Genomic DNA, 22,699 nt, shown 5'->3' on the forward strand with positions numbered 1-22,699 from the left:
CATAAAGCAGAGAAAAACACGCTTTTTATTTTTTTAATAAAACAAACAGAAAAAAAGCTGGAATGTTACAATTATTAAAAAAAAATGTTATATGTGCATGTATTTTGTATGTTTGTTTTATGCTCTGTCCATCTTGTATAATCTGTGGCCTTTTGATTAAAAGAAAGTTGAGGTGGTCAAGGATTGATGAGCAAAGGCAGGAGCAGAATGTCATGCTGAATACATACTGTAAGAATAGCATCAACAGTGAAGCTGAGAATGTATTTAGTTGTTCTGATAAGAGACTTCTCAGCCTACTAAGTTGTAGTACGTTGTTTCAAATGCAGTCTCTTTTCCACTCTCAACAATTTTTAATTTTTTTTTTAAGTATGAAAATATCTAGCGTGGTATGTTTTCTCAGTTATATTACATGTTATATTTTGAGAATGCCTACATGTACACAGAGATGTTTTTGGCATTTTGAAAACAGCTACTCTGGTTTTTGGTGGAAGATCTTTTTTTAATCAGATTAATATATGCAGTATATAAATCAATGAAATAGAAAATTGTATGTTCTTCTCAAAAGTTCTGTGGAAGCACAATAAATGCTAATTTAGAGCCTTAGGGATGGATACATCTTTTTTGTGCATGTTCGTAGGTTTCATGACGTTAATTAAAAACAGTTGTGCTGGATCAAATTCATCTGAATCTTGACTATTTAGTGTTGCATCATTTACTTCTGTTATCACATATTAATAGATATTAGTAATTAATTGGAGTGCTACTAAAATTAATCCCAAATAATTTAATATTTTGTTTCAAGAGTAGCTCTTTATCAGTCATATTTGAGTGTTTTCTCTTTTCCCTGGTGTATGTATCCACTCCTGAGAACATAATTTCCCATGAGCTTGGTAATTGTTTTCATTAGTTTTAATTCACTGTGGAATTAAAATGGCTGTTATGCTGCAAAGTAACAACTCATCATTAATGCAACTTAAAAACAAACAAAATATTCAGTAATAGTCTGGATTATAGACGTAAACTAAGTTCCCTTTATGTTCCTTTATCTAGGGAGGTACAGTCATTGGTAGTGCACGCTGCAAATCCTTTCGTACCCGTGAGGGTCGCCTGCAGGCAGCCTGCAACTTGGTTCAGAGAGGAATCACTAATCTTTGTGTGATTGGTGGAGATGGTAGCTTAACTGGTGCCAATCTGTTCCGTGAAGAATGGAGTGGACTTCTAGAAGAACTGGCACAGAAAGGTAAGTTTGTGTTGAGACCCACCAAACTCACAGTTCAGTCTTTAGAGAAGTTTTGTGCTGTAACTACGTATTCACAAACTATATTCAGAGGGTATTTCTTGTGTTCAAAAATGAAATACGTGTATTCTACATAATTATGCATCTCTTCATAATTTAATAGTTCTTGATTTCTCTACATCCTTTCCTGTACACCACAAATGTTGAGAAAGACCAAATAAACTACTGGACAAGTGTCTGTATGATTTGTTTTTGTTTTTTTTTCCCCCCATGATGAACCATTTTCAGGGCCTTTAAACCTTCTACTTGAAAAGCCCTTTTCTTCAAGTACAAACTGACATGGTAATTTCTTTCCTACAAGTTACACATTTGGATGTTGTTAAATTATGATGTTTTCCTGCCTATATGCATTGCTCAAAATCAGAACATTTATCTGTTGGTAAAAATGCATACAGCCTGTTAATCATTTTTGATAGCATCCCAGAGAATGTTTAGTACAATAAAAAAGTACAATAGTGCAGGCTTGTATAATGCTGTGCTGATGCTGTAAGTTATTCAGAATCTTTAAGTTCTTTTCCTAGGTTCCATCAATTTCTGGCTTTGAGACTTACTGAACCAGAACATCAGTCCTTTAACAAATTTTTCTTTCCTGAATGTATACCATCTCCTTGAACACATACAGATTTTTGCTGAACACACTGTGTAGCAATGAGTTCTACAGCTTCGAGGAGTTTGTGAAGATTGCAAAGAATCTTCAAAGAATCCTGCTGGTTTCTAGTTTCATTTGGTGTCTTCTAGTTTTTGACTTAATATAAGCACTGAATGATCAATCCTGATTTCTCTGTTTGCCTGTTGAGACTTTACAGCTGTTGTACTTTTTCATCTCTTTTCTAGAAGAAAGAGTCCTTTCTTAGTTGTTCCTTATATTATAAGTTCTGTATCTATGATCATCTTTGTTGCCCTTCTCTGAACCTTTTCCAGTTCTACATATCCTTTTTGAGGTGGGGAGGACCCGAGCTGCACCCAGTATTCAAGATGAGGGCAAACCATGGATCCACACAGTAGTATAATGATCTTTGTTTTCTTCTGTTATTTTCCTAATATTTCCTAATATTTAGATTTTTTCATTATTATTTTTTATTTTTACTGCTACTGGCCACTGGTGCTGATTCCTTAACGAAAACAGCATTATTTTATTTTTGATGTTAGGATATGTTTTTCATGTGGATTAGTTCACATTTATCTACAGTAAAGTCCACCTGATACTTCACTGGTCATTGTGTCTTGCTAGTCTTCCTTATTTCTTCACAGACACCCCGTACCCTTAGAACCCAAGTAATTCAGTTTGATCAGTAAGCTCAGGCAACTTTCTGCTCATTCCCTATTTTAGGTTATTGCTGAATATACTGAACAGTACAGATCTCTATAGTACTCCATCGGTTACCTTCCTCTGATGCAAGAATCTGCATTTACTACATCTTTCTGTTTTTTATTTTTTCACTCTCTTTCATATAATTTATTCCATGCAAAAACCTTCTCTACCATGCAATGACTAATCAGTTTTTCCAAAATCCATTGGGGATGCGCCTTGTCATTGGCTTTACCTAATCCAGGTAGACTATGTCAACCAAATGCCCCTTATTTGTGTGATTTCACTTACAGAACAATATAGAACACTTTGTAAAACATTACATACGCTGATATAAAACATTTTGATTCTTCTTCAGAATGCTATATTTATCTGCAAGAAAATGAGTTATATTTTCTGTTATGATTTCTAATATTTTGTTTGGTATAGACATCGAACATACAAATCCATAGTCTTGAACCTCACATTAAAAATCTGTTGTTACATTTACTATGATCCCCACCATAGATACTGAGGTAATTCTAAGCACTGCAGCAGCTAGTTTGTCCTTGAGGTCCTTTAGAACTCTTGAGTGATTCAGCATTTTCTCTTAGGCGTGAGGAGACACATACTAAAAATGCCAATAGGAGCTTTTCTATTCTATTTACTTATTAATTGTGAAATCAGAGCCTTTCAGTGATGCAAAGTCTTCAAAAGTGTAAATGAGGTGTTACGATTACTTACATTTGCCCACTCGCATCCAGTTTGCATCATTTTGCTTCTTCATTGCATGTCAGACACTGATACTCCAAATTAAATGCTATTATATCCCAGCCATCAATTTTAAGTTTGGTTATAAGGCATGATAGTCTGTTAACACTTTGAAGTGAACTGAAAAGCTCTTGTTTCCCTCCTTATCATAGGAGTTAATTGCAGGATTCTTTTGGTTGGTTGGTTGATTGGTTTTCCCTTATGCTTTTGACTAACCTTGTTACGTGAAATATCTAAACAGCGGTTACGTTTGGATATGTTTAATTTGTAGAGCAGCCAAGCAATGTGTCTGATAATGTTGAGTTTTATTAAGTTTAATCTAACTTAATCCAGATCCTTCTCTGGGTAATTTTTTACAGGAAAGATTGATGAAGAGGCTGTTAAGAAATATGCTTACCTTAACATTGTGGGAATGGTTGGGTCCATAGACAATGACTTCTGTGGCACTGATATGACCATAGGAACAGACTCAGCCTTGCACAGGATCATTGAAGTTGTGGATGCCATCATGACCACTGCACAAAGGTAAATTGTGCATGTTATGAAAAACTGTAATATGTGTGTGATTGTTATGCTTCAAATCTTGTTTCCTATTGCTATACAGTAACGGAGGGTATATAGTCATCTTAAGATGTTAGGTAACTGGTATACATAGTATCTATTGTGTGAATACATATCTTGGTTACTTTGCAGCTTTTCTACCACTCCCATCATGGCAGTAGTACAAGTATTTGATGGTAGAGGCAATATCAGCTTTAGGAGAAGGCTTTGTTTTTTGTTTTTGATCTTTCCTGGACATAATATTCTAAAGAAGATTCAGATGGTATCCATTTGTATGTTACCTTTACTCAGGCAAAGTTGAAGCAATTAAATTATATTTTTATGTACTTAAAAATCAGACTAGGAAATTCTATTGTGGTATCCTAAAATTCTTAATTATGCCTTTGCATCACTTAGATTTCTAGAGGTTGTTCACCTCTTCTCTCCTAACTACTTTTATTTATTTTAGAGTAAAGTGTAATGAAAACAAATTAAGTTATAAAAGATATGCAATTTAAATACGTAGATCAATATGATCTTTTATTTTTCAAATTAATTCTGTGTTTGGCAACCTGGCAAACTGAGACCATTTCTTGATACCAGCTGTTGAAGATTTTAGATTTCTGAGCTGCAGTGAATTATTCTTTCATACTTTTTTTTTTTTTTTTTTAAATAGCCATCAGAGGACATTTGTTCTGGAGGTTATGGGTAGACACTGTGGGTATGTATTGTCTTCAGTAGTTTGTATTTTGTACAAATATAATTATGAAAAATTAAAAAAAATCTGAACAATAAATGTCTAATTATTTTTGTTATATTTATTAGGTATTTAGCTCTTGTCAGTGCCTTAGCTTGTGGTGCAGATTGGGTATTTATTCCTGAATACCCGCCAGAGGAAGGATGGGAGGATTCAATGTGTGTTAAGCTTTCAGAGGTAATGTATTACTGTGTTTTGACTTTTTGCAGATACACCGTGATTTAGCAGTGTGATCAGACCTTTCAGTACCTTTCCTTATTCATTTGATGAAAGGTATTTCAATTCATCAATGAAAAGCCCTGTATGAAAATGAAATATATGAGAACTCTGAAGTGATCAAGTATAAACTGGAAAGGGGGGGAATATTTCTTAATGTATAATAATTGCTTTTAAAATTGTGCTGTGTTTTTTTTTTTTTTTTTTTTTGCTTATATATGGATATGCTTTTGTTTTTACTGTAGAACCGTGCACGAAAGAAAAGGCTGAATATTATTATTGTAGCTGAAGGTGCTATTGATTGCCACAACAAACCTATAACATCAGAGAAGGTTAAAGATGTAAGTGTCAATAGTGTCAATATCCTTAAGATGCACTTTCTGTTCATAATAGGGAGTTTTTTTTACTAACAATAGCATTTCTATAATATAAATTGATCATAGAATCGTAGAATGTTTTGGATTGGAAAGGACCTTTAAGATCATCTACTTCCACCCCCTTGCTATATGTAGGTAGGGACATCACCCTCTAGACCAGGTTGCTCAAAGCCCCATCCATCCTGGCCTTAAATGCTGACAGGGAGGGGCCATTCACAGCCTCACCGGGCAACTTGTTCCAGACCCTCACAGTAAAGAATTTTTCTGATATCTAGTGTAAATGTACCCTCTTCCAATTTAACTGCATTTCCCCTCGTTCTGTCACTACCTGCCCTTACAGAAAGTCCCTCCTCAACTTTCCTGTAGGCCCCCTTCTGGTACTGGAAGGCCACCATGAGGTTTCCTTGGAGCCTTCTCTTCTCCAGGCTGAAGAGCCCCAGCACTCTCAGCCTATCCTTGTAGGGGAGGTGCTTCAGCCCTCTGATCATCTTCGTGGCCCTCCTCTGGACCTGCTCCAACAGCTCCATGTCCTTCTTGTTTTGGGAGTCTAAGCTGAATGCAATACTCCAGGTGGTATCTCAAGAGAGCAGAGTAGAGGGGCAGACTCACTTCCCTTGACCTGCTGGTTACACTTTAATGCAAGAGCAATCCATGTAAAACAGATTCTTAGATGTATTGTTGGTTGTATTTTATATTTGTACTTTCTTATCCAGATTACATTTAAAGGGAAATTATTTCAGTTGTTGTTAGTTAGGATCTTTTCATAAGGTCAGACAGCAGTTCAAAACATTACATTATTGTAATATTGATACTGAGTCTGGAAATCTCAAATCAGTAATTGCAGGCATATATAATTGTAGTATTGCAATTTAAGGAATTGGTTTGTCATTATTAAATAAGATGTGCTTTTGGATTGGGAACCTGGAGTTTAATTCTAGTTTAGGAAAAAAATAAAATCTTCCATTACAATAATGAAAATGCTATGAAAGTTGACATGTTAAAAATGGACAGTATGTGAGATTTTTTTATTATTACAGTAACACTTGAAACAGTGTAATGCATGAACATAGTTCATGAAGTAGTTACACTAATAAAACCATTCCATTTTGAAATTCTTTGCAGCTTGTGGTTCAGCGGCTTGGATTTGACACTCGAGTGACTATCTTGGGTCATGTGCAAAGAGGTGGAACTCCTTCAGCTTTTGATAGAATTTTGGTGAGTGAACCTAGAATAACTTGTTTTGGCACCAAATGGTGGAAGTAAATAGTATGTTTTTACTTTCTTCACAGTTGATCATTTGTAGTAGTTTCACACTGACAAGCTGAGCTCCACCATCTGCATAGATTTATTTTTTTCTTATTAGGGTGAAGGAGGTATAAAATTGTCTGGACTGTCTGGAAACCTCAAATTTAAAATAGTGAAGAGCTTTGCATAAAAAAAAAAAACTGCAGTAGGGCTAAAAAGCAAAGCTGCAAGCATCTTGCATGTTTTATAGTCTGATGTGGTATCAGGCTGCTGCTACTTCTGAAAAAAATGTTATTTCAACTTGATTTGCAGAGAAATCTTGAGTAATTCTGTGGTTGGAAGCATTTTGCTTTTAAATGCTTGCTTGAGCACTAGAACACTTCTTATTTTCAGGCAAGCCGAATGGGTGTGGAAGCTGTGCTTGCACTTTTAGAAGCTACTCCAGATACTCCTGCCTGTGTTGTGTCTCTGTCTGGAAACCAAGCTGTCCGTCTGCCTTTGATGGAGTGTGTGCAGATGGTGAGTTTCTGGCAAAAATATATTTTACAGTTATTCATTAACTATAACAGAGCACTGTATGCTCTGAGGATGATGCTCACCTTGCCACAACCTTCTTTCAGGGATTTGTAGTGAGCAGTGACATCTCCCCTGAGCCTCCTCTTCACCAGGCTTCTCCAGACCCTTGATCTCTTTCTTGTAGTTAAGGGCCCACAGCTGAACACAATACTCAAGGTGCTGCCTCACCAGAGCTGAGTACAGAGGGATGATCACTTCCCTGGTCCTGCTGAATACGTTATTTCTGATACAAACCAGAATGGTTGTGGCTTTCTTTGCCATCTGGGTGCACTACTGGCATCCCAAGTGTTGACCAATTCCCCAGATCCTTTTCCTCCACACAGCTTTCCAGCCACTTTACCCCAATTTTGTAGCTTTGGATATTTTATGTTTCAAATATCAAATTTTCATTTTTTTTCCCTTTAGAAAGCTATTTCAGAATGTCTGTTTACAGAAATATTAGATGAATAACTTTCTGTGTTTTTCAAACATGTCCAATAATAAAATTGTTCTTTCAAGACTCAAGAAGTACAGAAAGCCATGGATGAAGGAAGATTTGTTGAGGCTGTCAGGCTTCGTGGGAGGTATTGCCACTCATATCAGTTTATTTTCTCTATAAAATGCTGCATTTTTCTGAAGTTTTACCAACAATTTTTTTTTTTATTTTACATAATTTATTTTCATCTGTTTTTGTGTATTTAGAAGACAAAGGAAGAGTTGCTTAAAACAGTAATTGAAACTCTTATCTGTGTTTAAAATAAGCAAACAAACAAACAAACAAAAAAAAAACAACACCGCACAAACCAAAGAAAACAGTAGTCCTAAAGACTGATTTTAAGATAACTACTTGCAGAAAAAAGAGCTGCTGTTACGTATGAGCTGGCTGATTGCAACCATGTGCCTGTTTATTTAGAGCTTTGAAACCAAACGTGTTTAAGATGAGTATGTTTACAAGCAGCTGTTAGTTTTCCTATAGTATATATACTTACATGTTAGTCAATAAATATGTTATTATATATAGGATATACAATCTTAAAAGCATATCTTAAGTTAGGATACTTTCTGACAGCTTAGGGAAAAGTTTGATATTTCTTGAAAATAACTATATATTCAAAAACTTGGTAATGTTTATTTTATCTATTCATTATTTAGGAGCTTTGAAAACAACCTTAACACCTACAAATTACTGTCACAAAAAAAGCCAGATGCCGAGCTTCCAAAGGTGAGGAGTATTTAATGTGTGCAATACCTGTCTGCCATTGGGTTTTCATAACAAATCAACTTTTTTTCTCCTACTCCCTTAGTATTATCTTCAAATCTTTGCTGTAGAATATTTTATAAAATTGGTTAATTATTATACTGGCAGAAAAATTGCTTGTAACAAACAATTTAGTTACAATAATAACTAACTTAAAAAAAAAAAAAAAAAAAAAAAAAAAAGGGAGAGACATCACTCGGAAATAATGCCTCCAGTTTATTTCAGTAAATAATATGGTAACAGCATAGCACAATAAATGCTATTTGATAGAGCAAATTTTCAATTACAGAATGCAATTTTCCAGCATAGTCACCACCATTAGCTATGCATTTCTGTCAGTGATGAACAAGAGCCTGCTTTGTTTTATAGTAGTTTTGCTATGTCCTTTAATGATGGATGACACTAGGAGTTTGTAGGTCATTTGGAATAAATAGCAAGTACTCGGATGTGATCACACCATCCAAATCTGTTTGCTTCACTAAAAGGAGTTGGAGGGGAATTAAAAAGTAGACAAACTGTTGAGGAAAAGACTTAGCTGATCATCACCAGAGCTTACTGTATGCTCTATTCTGCTTTGCTGTGTACAAATATTTTACTGTTATGCTTCCTTTGCCTTTTTTACAGTCCTTTGGTTGAACTGAAGTTTAAAATAAAACAAAGAGCACGCAGTCTTTTATTTCTGTTTGTCTGATTGTTGTTTAACAATTGCTGTCTGTTTGTTGTTTTGTGTGTTTGTTTTTGTTTTGTATTCCCATCTTCCAGAGTAAACCAAGTAACTTTTAGACCTTCTCCAATACTAAATTGCTACGAATTCGTCATGTTACTGATTACTAAAATAAATAAATAAATAAATTAACATTGTTCAGTTGGTGTAAAGCATGGCAAATTTCAGTATATAAGCACAGGCTGTCAGATTTTCTCGAATTTTTCTTGCATAGTTTGATATCATGTAAGTTCTGTTTTGCTAAGCATGTTTCCTAAAAGGTCAGGCATGTCAAGTTTTAATTATTTATGTTTTGCTCTCGGTATTAATTTCAGAGTTGTAAGTATAAAACAGAATAGATAAGTTACAGTGTCTTAGATTGAAATAGATACTTATTTATACACAATAAAAATATAATTATTTTTGGGTGTCAGTGATTCTTATTGTCTGTCTTTTTCTTAATAATGGACAGTGGTCTGTGATTTAACTGGTAATGTTTTATATTTCAAGTAATGCTTGTTCATGTACAGTAGTATGACATTTCACATTTTACAGTTGAAATTAAATCCAAAGATGCTTGCTAGAATTGTACTCATGTACAGTACCTTTGTTTGTTTACCCATGCTTTGTTTATCTTTACAAAGCAATTCTGTATGTGGATATTCTTATTTCTGATCTTTTTTTTTTCCCCTTTGAAAAATATCTGTGGTCTGAATGCTCTTGGATGTATTAGCATGGCAATGTAAGTCCATTAAAAAAAGAGTTCTTAATTTGAAAACTCACAGCTTAGAATTGTCTGTTGCAACAAGATAGATGTTTAACATCCTATTTTGTCGCTTGGTTTCATGAATATAGTCACCTCTATTGCTCAGTCAGCAATGCTTACATCCATTTACACAGTTGTTTCATCTGGAATGCAGTTGATAACTAACAAATACAAAAGGAGAGACTAAATGTTCACGTACGTTATGTACCAAAATATTTATTACCTTTTTTATTTATTACTGAACCTTCTCTCTTACATTATCTGTGTTTTAGATTAAAAATATATACTTGATGTATCATACTTTTCCATTTGAATGGGATAGACATTTACATGGGACGCCTATTAAACTTGCAGGAGGGAATGACAGTATATGTAGACAATCAATTGTGAATCATTAAGAAATTCTTTAAAATCTGTCATAATCTGAAAATTTATATTATCATATCAAGATGCTGAACAATCTTGTTTCGTGCTATACTTTCAGCTGCTCTAGAAGTCAGGCTGGTACTTCTAACTTAAAAGTTGCCGCGGTGCATCTTTACTGATTGCATTTGCCTAACGGGTATGGTGCTGGAATGAACAAAATCAGCTTTTATTCTTTTCTGAGATATTCTAGTTGTATACTGGAAAACTTGAGTGGGAATATGAAATAAGTTGAATAGCTTAGGCAGTTTTGTTTATTTTTCTTGAATTTAGCTGAACCAGGCTACAGAATTCTGAATTAACCACCTGCAAATCAAATGAAAATGTGACAGTCTTAAAGGATGTTGTGCAAATGAGAATAGATTTATGTATGTACTTTCTGACTTGACACTTTTAATGGTTTTTGGTGATTTGCAATTTCCTTTCGTGTATTCCAATATTTAACATCTATGTATGATGGAAAAATAGAACATGGTGTAGAAATGGAAGTCCTTATTCAAATTTGTTGTTTTTCTTTTGCAGACCAATTTTAACGTAGCAGTCTTAAATGTTGGTGCACCTGCAGCTGGAATGAATGCTGCAGTGAGGGCTGCAGTGAGAGTTGGCATAACTGAAGGCCATAAAATGTTTGCTGTCATTGATGGATTTGAAGGTTTTGCTAGAGGGAAGGTCAGTATAGTATTGTGTATCCCATCCCACTCTACCACTTTGTTCATGTTCTTGGAAGTTGTCTTCTGTGGCACTCTCATGAGAAGTGATTCTTGAAGTTCTTTTATTTAATAAATTCCTAAAACCCAGATTGTATCCTTGTTCGTCATCTATTTGAGCCTATACATTCATTTATATTAAGTACTACCATTTGCTAAGGAGCTATGAAATTAGTTCAGTGATTTTTTTTTTTTTTTTTTCTTTTCTTTTTTTACTGCCCAGCTGGAGCCATATATCCCAAAACTAATATCAAAAAAAGCTAGCTTTAGATGCTTGTGTTTCATGTTCATTAAAAGTGAATGTGAAAACAGGATCATATGAAACAAGGGGGCGGAGATTATCATGATCTAGAGAAGGAGAGAACAAATAGAATGGGAAGAGGCTGGTAAGAAATCAAGAGAACTTAAGTTAACTTATTGGTATTGGTTTCTATTATTGCCAAATTCATTTTTGGGGCTGCCGAAGTGCCCTATGACTTGGTTCAGCAACTTTACATGTGGTGCCCATTGTTTGTTGCATGCCAGAAGTAACTGCATAATCACTTAACATAATCTCCTTTTTTTTTTTGTTTTGAAGATCAAGGAAATCAGCTGGGGAGATGTTGGAGGCTGGACTGGTCAAGGAGGATCAATTCTTGGTACCAAACGGTAATGGCAATATTTTCCCAATTGCTATGTTGAATTCTATAATGTTATAACTTGTGTGTAATTCAACGCTTTTTTCCCCTTTCACTGTTTTAAATCTCTTATTTTATAAAAAGTAAAGATTTTTTTTAAATTTTAAATTTGAACTTGGTATCCTGATAGTACTGTACCAACTCTGAAAAGAGAATAAAAATGGGAGTTGGGACCTCACCTGAAAAATTCACTAAGATACTTACTTCTTAGGAGGATTAACAACCTGTATTCTCCTCATGATTCCTGAACATGATTCCTTACTCATCAGCAAGTCAGGAAAGAAGTTTTTGTATGGATAAAATATGTAATATGAAAAAATATTTTATTCCTTATATTTACTGTTACTGCTTAATAACCAGTCATTATTGCTGCAGTGTTTGTGAAGTGTTTTTATTTTTTCTTCTGGTTTAATAATTTTCAGTACTCTTCCTGCAAAATATTTGGAGAAGATTGCTGACCAGATGCGCACTAACAACATTAATGCTCTTATGGTTATTGGTGGATTTGAGGTACACTAAAGATTAAACTTATGTCTAAGTAGAATGCATTTCCTGTTTAAAAAACAAACAAACAAAAAACCAACTAATTTTAACCCAATCTTCATGTAAAATGAATTTGTTTATAACTCTGTTTTATAAAAAAAAAAAACTTGAATAATGTTTTGGATCAGAAATTTTATTATCACTGATTGTTTTGTGGGAAGCTGACATTTAAGACTAGTAACTGCAAAACAAGATACACTGAATGAGTAAATTAGGTGGTATTGAATTATGCTATTTTACATTTAAAAAACCCACAAAAACAGCAGTTTTCCAATCTGTATCAGTACTTAGAATGATACTCATAAAGTTCTTGAGATGTAGTAGTAATTATACTATGGACTTAAGGCATTCTTTTCACATAATGCATTTCAAAATCTATAGTTTATATTTTCCCCTCCTTCCCCTTCTTTGCCCCAGTATTTCATGTTGATCGCATTTTACCAAAATGGTACCATTAGGAGTGGCCTCATTTCCGCAGTGTATTTATTAGTCAACTGTTTGTTGAGAAGAATGTGCTTAAATGCTTCTTCCTAAGGAATGAATCATCATTCATTATTATTTTCCCACTCTGTTGGATGTTGATATAGTTGAAAAATAGTAAGATTTCTAATGAGGAGTACCTGAAGATTGGGAAACTATCTATTATGCAGTATTTTTGTGTTGCACAAAGCAACTTTGTTATATCAGAATTATGTATTTGCTTAAGTGTTCTGTTTGTTTTTTATTTTCAGATGCATATGTGTTTTTAACCCTGTGTGTTTGTGTGTGTATCACATTTTAGTGAATCCTTACAGTTTTGACTTGCTGAAGTGTGTCGTGGTAGAAATGGCTCTCCCTGTGGCCTGTTCCATTTTATCATTCTAACCTTGCCCTTATTGTATTCATCCTAATTTTTCACCCAATGCCTGTGCCCAACAGGCATACCTCGGACTTTTGGAATTGTCAGCTGCCCGAGAGAAATATGATGAATTCTGTGTTCCAATGGTTATGGTTCCTGCAACAGTATCCAACAATGTACCGGGTTCAGATTTCAGCATTGGTGCAGATACTGCTCTGAACACTATCACTGATGTAAGTCTATTCTGGTGTATGCGCTTACTAACAAAGCAGTTGTGTTTAAAACTGACTACATTGGCAAGAGCTGGATATTTTTATAGACCAGAACTTTGGAAATCTAACCTGGGAAATGGTGTAGTTACTTGATACAGCTGTGTTTACGATGCTCGTTTAGAAGACTAGTTTTGTGGTCTCAAAAGTAGTTCTGAAACTACAGTGAACTTTGAATTCCTAAAATATAAAATAGGATTAGGGATATTCCTTGTTTACAGAAGAAGAAAAATATAAAGCTTGGACTTAGTAATCATTTGATATATTGTAGAGGAAGAAATCCCTTTTATATATAAAGTGCCTATACAACCAGCTGTGACAAGTCCCAAGCGAATCTTATTCTGTTCAGAAATTGATCCTTATTTATGAAATCATTTCTGTAATAATAGTAACTATGGGAACTTTAATAATAGAACAAATGATTATTATATAAACAGCTGAGACATACTATGATGTATTAAAAAAAAAAAATCAGTAATGTAAATGAAAAACACATCAATTAAAACTGAACTTAGTTGGATAGAATGATAATTGTCAAATATCTCCCAAAGGACATTATAAAGTATACTTACAATTCACCTGAATCACTTACAAAGCATTAATTTGTTGTATCTGTGCTAAGAAAAGAAATTCTGCTTCTATATAATCTTACATAATTTTGTCTATGCAACACCAGTGGGAATGTAACACTTCCTTCAGGTTTTTTTTTCTCTTCAGTATAATCTGTAGATGCATATGCATCACAGATACGTTTGCAGATTGTCCGTAGTTTGTTTAAAACACAAGAAAGTCTTAATAGAGCATTCCTCTTTAAAATTGAATTTACATTTTCACTTACAAAGTAATTCTGTTTCGTCTTTGTAATGAACTTTTTCATTAATTGTACATATTGAGCTGTATTTTTTAAAGTTAAAAACAAGGAACACGATGTACATTTTAAATGGGAATAACATCTCAGATTCGTTTTGAAACTGAACTGACAGTTCCTTATCACTTAGATGTGTTTGTAAAAATTAAAAACATTATTTTGAGAAATTTCAAGGATTCCTCAAATGCTTTCAGCCTTAAGAGCAGTTACCTAATTTTCACCTGTTATTTTCATTTTACCATACCAACATATGTTGTGTTGTGTTTTTATATTCAGAAAAATAAACCCTTGAGTTAACAAATTTCAGTCTTGTTCAAGGCAATAGTTTGATGGACTACAAGCTAAGCAAAATTTGCTTTGAATGTACTCTTTATAAAGATTAACATTGTTTCCAGTTCTGGTAAATAAAAATATCTCTCCAAAATGATTGAGGTGAGTAAAGTGACTGTGCATGACACCTTCTGTTCTCTTCTTTCTTCCTTCATAATCTGTGTGTTTACATAACTGCCTTCTTTTTGTAGGTTATTTCACATAGAGCAGGATCTCTCTCTCCCTTTCTCCATGCTGTTGCTGTGTTTTGCTTTAAACTTGGATTCCTAGGTATCATATGACTCCATTAGACAATAAACTGTCAGTAACTCCATATTTTCAATGCAGTAGTTGAGAACTTTTCAATATGTTGTTCTTTATCAATAGCTTTTGTCTTGTTCCTGTTTTTTATTTTGCCTAGATTTTTCTCTGAAGTAAATATGAAATGTAATGACATTTCAGGATTTAGATTCGAGCCAGTAGAAAACTACGTTATATTCTTTTTTTTCTGGGGGGGAAAGAAATCTTTCACACTGGAGAAAAAATTCTGGTTAATATATTTGCAGTTGCCTCCCTCATTTGTTTGAAAGTGATCCTCTAAAGAGATAATGAAAAGTGCTTCCTTTTGTTCTTTTGTCGCATGTTCAAATCAGTCTCAATAGTGATGCTCTCCCTTGTATGACTGATAGGCTCAGTACAAGTCTCTTAATTTTCATTCCTATTGCAGCTGTTAGATGAATAAACATGTCACAGTTTGTAGCACTTTCAGGTTAGCATTTCTGAGGTTTCAGATTAGCACACCTAAATGTTATCGCGCTTAGTTTTTTTGTGGTACTGCTCGTATTTCTGTTTTATCAACAACTTTCAGTAAGGTAAGTACATTCTTCTCTGCTGGTTAACGAGGCCTTGTTAGTGTTTGGCATTGCTAGACATTTGTCAGTATATTGTCAGCTTGAAAATTACCAAAGCATGAAAGTGTTACCTAGAGACATTTGCAAATAAGATGTTATTGTGTTGCCTTTACAAGGGAAAGCAGACTAACGAAGATATCAACCAGTCTTAAACTTACTTTTAACATTAATTGTTTCTTTCTAGGTGGATTTAGCAAAGATAGCACATAATGTGTAAATAGTTTCAGAATTTCTGAATAAGAGATTAGGTGAGACCATGACACTTGGCTTGTTCTAATTCATGGGTAGTGGATAGTGTGTTTGTCAACAAGTAGAATTCAGATTGTATGATGGATTCTTGACTCAATTTTTTTTTTCCATTTGTATTTTAAAATGTAGGCTTTTAATCATCTTAATAGTAGAGCATAGATTCTTTTGAGCAGCATTTTAAATTTGCTTGTATGCTCTATTTTATCATTAGCTTAAGATCAGTGAGGAAAAATTGTCACTGAAAACTCAACAGTATCAAATAGCTTGAGAATCCTGGAGATTTTTTTGTGTGAATAGGGTATGCTTAAGGCTTATGTATCTAAGTAGGTGTAATAAATTGTTTAGAATTGCAGGATAAGAACATGAATTTGGAATTTTGTCAACAGAAACAGCAAGAAAGTAATTATTTGAATAAAAACATGTATGTCCTCACATCTATATTAGTAATTCAATGAAATGCTGATGGCAGACTTCTGCAACGTGACAAGGAAGAAGTGTTCCATTTTTTCCACACAAATGTGAAGGCTGTGTATTGCTGTTATTTAATATCCATTTAAAACGGAGATTAAACATGCTGTGGGTGAAACTAGTAAGTAGAAATCTACTTTGTAAGTAAAAGAATAAATACACAGTTAAAATTTTCAGCTATAGAACATGGGGGAAAAATATGGGGAAGATGAAAATTTAATTTGAAAAGAAAGCCTACTGATGGAGGGAGAAATAAACTGAAACTATGTATTGAAAAGCAGAATATATATTTTATTTAGGGCATGTAGAACTGAATGAGGAAATGAGTCAGTATGATGAACTAGAGATGGAGGACAAAAAAACCTAAAAATGGAAGAGGCTAAAACTCTGATATGCTCAAAGAGTCAGTCTGCCTTTAACTTAATTCAAAGGAAAATGCATACAAGGTGATCAGCTGGTTGTGAGAAAAGGAACAGCCTCAAGAAGAACCTTACTCATTGAGGAATGAAGAAAGCTTGTTAAATGGTCCTAATGCAATCTTTTTGCAGTTTTCTTGACAAGGATTGACTGCTCCCCTGTATTTTCCTAGTGTTGATACTAGCATCTGTGACTGAATTAATCTGAATCAGGCAGCTGAACCAGCTGAAAATTAGTTCCAAACTAACTATCCAATTAAATTTTCATCTGTGTCAGTCCTAGCAGTGTGGCTGGGGAGATCTGGCAATAAATCCATCTTTTTTCAATAGCCTTTTTGCATTAGCTTAACATAAAGTAAACAAACTGCAGTCTGTTTGACTGCATGTATTTTTATAAAGCATCTTTGATTCTTCCTGTACCCTTCTAAATAATAAGAATGTAATAAAAGCATATGGAAAAAAATAAACCATATTATTTACGTGGTACAGTATCCCTCTATGATCTTATTGTAATCCTCATATAAAAATAATTTAAAAAGGAATTGTAAAGCTAATATTAAAACCACCAATTTCTTATTTACATTTCCTTATTGTTAAGCTGTGTTTTCATTTTTTATTTTTTATTTTTTTAATTTTTTTTCATATACTTTGCAGTGATGCTAAGATATAATTACCTAATGCTTATGCTTGGTGGAGGTGCAATCTTTGGATATGTTTGCTAAAATCACTTGCATCAAATGAAATGGCAATATTTAATGCAAGTAAAACATATCTTTACATATCATAACTAACCAATTGTGTTAGTTACTGCTCTAAATTTTTCCTTCAACTCAGTTTCCCAAAAGTCTCATTACAAAACTTTTTGGAGAAACTTATCGGTGTTTTCTTCCACTTCTTCAGGAAGCCTTATGGTTTTATCACCATTTTGTTTCAGTAGTGACAAAAGTTCCAACTGACTGAATTGGGCTAGGCAATTCCTACATACTGAAATATTCTCAGTGAAGTCTCATTTGCTAAATAAATTAATTAAATAGATTATATGTTTTTAATATATATATATGTATCTTCTACCTATGCTGCTTCTCAGTATCAGAGCTACAGGACTGAATTAGCAATATTTTTAGCAGCATTTTAGACCGTTTCAGACATCATTTGGGAAATGCATCCTTAGCACTGAACTTAGTTGAAAAGTTCCAAAATAATACCTAAGGTTGGCATAGACTTTAGAAACTCAATTTGCCCTTCATTCATGTACTGTCAGATGACAAGTCTTTTCACTGAATGGAATCTGATTTATCTGGAGGAAAGAGTCTATAAGCAGAGCGTGCATGGGTGAATCTTTTCCCCATTACTTTCTTTCAAGTTATTGCTTAAATTGGCAGCCAAGCAGACATTTGTGGAGATAAGGTACTAATAATTTGATTTGCTTTTCTGAACTGATCTGAGAAATTGGAGAGATGAGACTTCTGTGAGCATCATTCTTTTCTGGGAGAAAGACATTAACAAAGTGGGAACATACTATGTAATTAGGCTTTCTCATTGAGAGTCGTTACATAGGCGGTTTGAAAAATTGCCATACATAAGAAATACTGAATTAGTTTAAATTAGATAGAATTGGAATAATGTAACTTAAAGTTACTTAAAAACAGCTTGAACTTCAATTTATAATACATCAATACATAATTTATTATGTAGTATTTGGAATCCTCCCAGGAACTTACAGCTGCTTCTCAAAGTATCTTTGAAATTTACTTGTAAACTGTAACGCATCCATATGCACACGTTCTTGGATTTTTCTGGACCTCTGTCCAGTCTGCATCCCTAGAAGCAGATGTGTGTGTTGATAGAATCTTGGAAAGTGTAGGAACTTTTTTTCTTCTTTCTCTCAGTGGAAATGGATGTGTGTGTCTTGACTAGACAGGATAACGTAATATTCAAAAAAACAAAAACAAAAACAAAAAACAAAAAAAAACCACCCTTTTTTACGTATTTCCTTTAAATTGCTTTAAATTAATTTTTTCTAGATAACTTTCTGAACTCAATGTGTTCCAAACTGTTCTTTAAGTGTCTTTTTGTAGAAAGATTTCCAATCTACGTTTATGCTGCCTTTTCCTGCTAAATTGCTTCAGACCTTTAATGCTGTGCACACTTCATATTCACTCTGTATTAACCTGCACTAATCTGCATTTCCTCAAAGAGCACTGTGCCAATGCAAGCCCAGTGCACTGTTGTGGTATGTACGGGATGCACCGCCAATAATCTCACCAATTGTATTTGGGCCAATGGACAGCCAAATTTACCAGCACATGCAAGGAGTCATTAGCACAGTAATCCAAAGACAAAGAATGTATCACTCATACTTGTACCACTGCTTCAGGCCTATGAAAGTTGTCTGCAGCTACATGAGGCACGTTCCTGCTTTGAGGAGTTTTGCGTACCAATCTGTGTGTTGCCTGCTACTATTAGCAACAATGTGCCAGGCACAGACTTTAGCATTGGTGCTGACACTGCCTTGAATGCTATTGTGGAGGTAAGACTACATATGTTTTAAAAGTTAAGATGATAAAATGCGTAAGATCAGGATACTTAAAGACCTTTAAATGTAAATTATTCAGTCACTGTTATTTTTATGTTTTAGATGTTTTTTCCAAGACTGATTAAAATAATTCATTATAATTGGTGTTCATCTTTTGAGATTCTGTTTCGTTATCCAAGACTATTGCATTAGTGATTAGGGGCTTTTGGTTTTGTGTTGTTTTTTTTTTTTTTTCTTTTTTTTTCTTTTTTTTCTGAAAATAAGATTTTGCTTTTCTAAAATTTCGATTTATTTTATGATTATTTTATTTAACTGAAGTAGCTCCTCATAGCTGAATGATGAAAGCAGATATCGTAGACAAATGCCACATTTATTTCATGGGCCAGCGAGTGAGCTTAGTGTATTTAAAATGTTCTGTTATGTAGTTAGTGCTAAACACATGAATGATCCTATAGACTACATTAGGGCTAACATTTATTAAGTGCATGTAAATATAAGGATTGCACAAGCAGTTTAGTCTGTTACAGATCTTGCTATGATTGAAGCTTTCCATTTTGATCAGAACAGTCTGCTTTTTCTCTTGGGTACAACTGCTGTATGAACTCTGTAATTCTTTACATTTCACAAAGTCTGCTGAAACAACAGAAAAGGGATCTGGGATGATAACTTACACAAGTGAGTAAACCTCTGAATAGCTCTGAGTTTTATCCGAACTCCTGTTATCGGTACACATAAATAATTATGAAGCAATTGACCAAGAAAGTTTGAATGGAGATCCTGAGATTTCAGAAATGCGGATTTGCTTTCCTGCTCAGGTACTGATTTATTTACGTAGTCATTTATCTACAGGAGCTTTGTTTAATGTGCTGAATCAGAATACATTGTGGGCTGGTCAGTGAGAGATGTAGTACTTACTTGCAGTTTTTCTGAACCATGGAATATAACCTCATTCTAAAAAGCTGTTTCTTTGTTTTCTTATCACAATCACTAGAAGTAAGTTAAATTTCACCATGAAAACACTAGCATATAAGGAGATAGCAATGTGGCAAGATACAGTGGTGCAAATCCATAAAAAAGCTTTGAGGACATTCAGGAATTTGAGACATAGAGGAATTGACTTCTGGTTTTAATACCTAATGCTATCTCTTGCCATGGTGGGGATTGGTATTGTGTTGCTTAGAAAGCAATATGGTACCAGTTTTTAAAGATGGTCTACAGCAGGCATATGGATGGACTGTATGGCAGCTAGATTGCAGAAGATCACCACGGGCATTCAATACATGCGTACGTGCAATAAACATGTCTTTCCAAGCCTTGAGATATTTGGTCTAGTCTAATTTAATGCTTTCTATAAGTCTTGAGCTGCTGGGTGAATAAGGAGCATTTTAGTATATCTTGTATGTTACAAATAAGAAAGTTACTTTCTGAATTTCTTTAAAATTGATCAGTGCCATTTTGGTATTTGAGTATTCCTGTCACAAGTCATTCTAAGAAAGGAAGAATAGCAGTTTTTCTACTTGCATGTATCTTGTATAGTCGGTAGTGGAAATTCTTCTAAATAAATGAGTAATCCCCAAAACAAACGATGACTGTTGTTACTTAGGACAATCTAGGTCTTCACTCATAATTTATAAAAAAGCAGAAAATTTTTTCTGTTACCAGCACCTGGAAACCTTATATGGAAAGTGTGGAGTTAACAAATGTTTTAGGTCTTTCAAAATGAAGGAAACCTTCAGGTGTGTTTTTATTTCTTCAGTCTCTAATGTCAGTATTTTTTTATATCATAATTTAAATGAAATATCAATCCAGTTCCAGGCAGATATATATATATATAATATATATATATATTATATATATATATATATAATAAGCTAATGCCTGCCACTGTTAAAAGTGATGAGGTTTTTATATCCATATGTCAAATGTTAGCATTTTACAGCAGCTCTTAGAAAAGCATATCTGGAACAGGAAAGCCGAGTGATTGAATAGACTGTCAAGTCTGAGACAGGTAAAATAAAGAACATCTCGAAAAAATAGTGAAGTTTAGTCTAAAATTCTTAGTTTACACAGATACTTTCTGTTCAGGATAACAGAGTATCAGTCTGTGTTTTGAATGCATTTGTGTGAATTCTACACTTGTGTGTGTATGGGGGGGGTGAGAGGGGAGTATGCACATATGATATTTCGTGCATCTTCTGGTAGCTGGACTTAAATACTTAGTAGTTTTAATAATTGAATGTATTAAACATTAATTTGTTTCTTCACATGTAATTTCAATATTTGTTATGTGGTCTGTTTTGGTATGTTTTTGAGGCCCTTTTAACTCAATCAAAATTTCTGCTTGAAATCCAATTTTTGGTTATCTGATTTAATTATCTGGTCTTCAAAATCTCTGAAATTGAAAATGCCTCAAAAGTTACAGGATCTGTAACTGCTCATTCAAAACATTATTGAGGCATGGGGATTTTTTAAAACTAACATAATTCAAATTTCAAGATGATGAAATTGCCAAGTGCTCTCCTATGAGGACGGGCTGAAAGAACAGGCTGTTAAGCCTGGATAAGAGAAGGCTGCAAGGTGACCTGAGAGCGGCCTGCCAGTATCTAAAGGGGAGCTCAGGAAAGAAGGGGACAGACTCTTCAGTAGGGTCTGTTGTGGTAGAGCAAGGGGAAATGGCTTCAAGCTTAAAGAGGGTGGATTTAGGTTATATATAAGGAAGAAATCTTTTATAGTGAGAGTGGTGAGGCACTGGAGCAGGTTGCCCAGAGATGCATTTGATGCCCTGTCCCTGGAGACTTTCAAAGCTAGGCTGGATCAGGCCCTGGACAACCTGATGTAGCTGTGTATGGCCCTGTTCATTGCAGGGGAGTTGGACTAGATGGCCTCTAAAGGTCCCTTCCAACTCTAAGGGTTCTATGATTTGATGCCTTCATTTTTTATTTTTACCAAACAGACACGCTGTTGGAACAGTACATTCTGTTCACATAGTTTCTCTTGTCACCAGCTCCCATGTAACATTACTTAATCTCTTCCTGAAAGGAAGCACCTTTGTCTAACAACTTCAAAAATAACTTTGAACGGTTGCTGTAGAAATACTTCCATTCTAGGAAGTAAGAGTTTGTCAGCTAATTTCTCAAGCGCTGCTGAAGTGCCTGGAGATATGTAGCAATATAAGTTTCTTAGGTCCTGGAAGTTTTTCTCCATGACTTCTTCAGTCTCTTGGGCAACTGTAGCAAATGTTGGTGTTACCAGTGCTACCTGAGCATTGTGTCTATTAGTAGAGAGTTTTTTTTATGCTGGTCAGAGCAAGATGCAAATAAAAACAACAAAAACAGGAACAATTACTCCAGTAGTGCTGGAGAGAATTATATTTATGCGAATATCCTTATTAATTCACAGGGCAGAACATGTCTAAGGCCTGTAGCTGTTAACCACAGGCTGGAACACCGAGAATTTTAATATCAGTGATAAGATTATATAAACTTTCAATAATAAATGGAGTCAAAATAAAGAAAAATATATACTCATTGTTTAAAAAGCTTTACTATATGAACTAGTGTCTCAGTTATAAAGCTATCATGACCTATTATGTCCATGTATGAGACACATTTATTTTTCAAATGTGAAACAAATGTTTTAATGCTAGCAAAACATTTTAAAAATTACTTTGTGGTGACTTACGATATTGAAATGGGTTATGATATATTGAATT

The 22,699-nt window shown here is 34.2% G+C and overlaps 2 protein-coding genes across 6 annotated transcripts in view; one reads left to right on the forward strand and one right to left on the reverse strand.

Annotated features, from left to right (window-relative positions):
- LOC125696457 (uncharacterized) overlaps positions 1–22,699 on the reverse strand; it is a 583,942-nt gene that overhangs the window by 51,117 nt on the left and 510,126 nt on the right. The window lies entirely within an intron of this gene.
- The window catches only part of LOC125696454 (phosphofructokinase, platelet), a 39,862-nt gene that overhangs the window by 12,102 nt on the left and 5,061 nt on the right, over positions 1–22,699 (forward strand). For 3 of the 5 annotated variants that reach the window (XM_048952163.1, XM_048952160.1, XM_048952164.1), the window contains exons 5-17: positions 1,051–1,240; positions 3,716–3,881; positions 4,573–4,617; positions 4,722–4,830; positions 5,115–5,210; positions 6,369–6,461; positions 6,885–7,010; positions 7,566–7,630; positions 8,199–8,268; positions 10,719–10,865; positions 11,481–11,551; positions 12,003–12,090; positions 13,042–13,194. In XM_048952163.1, the coding sequence (XP_048808120.1) occupies positions 1,051–1,240; positions 3,716–3,881; positions 4,573–4,617; positions 4,722–4,830; positions 5,115–5,210; positions 6,369–6,461; positions 6,885–7,010; positions 7,566–7,630; positions 8,199–8,268; positions 10,719–10,865; positions 11,481–11,551; positions 12,003–12,090; positions 13,042–13,194 (1,419 nt within the window). Of the gene's footprint in view, positions 1–1,050; positions 1,241–3,715; positions 3,882–4,572; positions 4,618–4,721; positions 4,831–5,114; positions 5,211–6,368; positions 6,462–6,884; positions 7,011–7,565; positions 7,631–8,198; positions 8,269–10,718; positions 10,866–11,480; positions 11,552–12,002; positions 12,091–13,041; positions 13,195–18,828; positions 18,982–22,699 lie in introns of all 5 variants that reach the window. The other 2 variants (XM_048952165.1, XM_048952161.1) reach the window with 2 other exon arrangements.

The sequence above is a fragment of the Lagopus muta genome, chromosome 7 (assembly GCF_023343835.1).
Source record: "Lagopus muta isolate bLagMut1 chromosome 7, bLagMut1 primary, whole genome shotgun sequence".
In the NCBI taxonomy this organism is placed as follows: Eukaryota; Metazoa; Chordata; class Aves; order Galliformes; family Phasianidae; genus Lagopus; species Lagopus muta.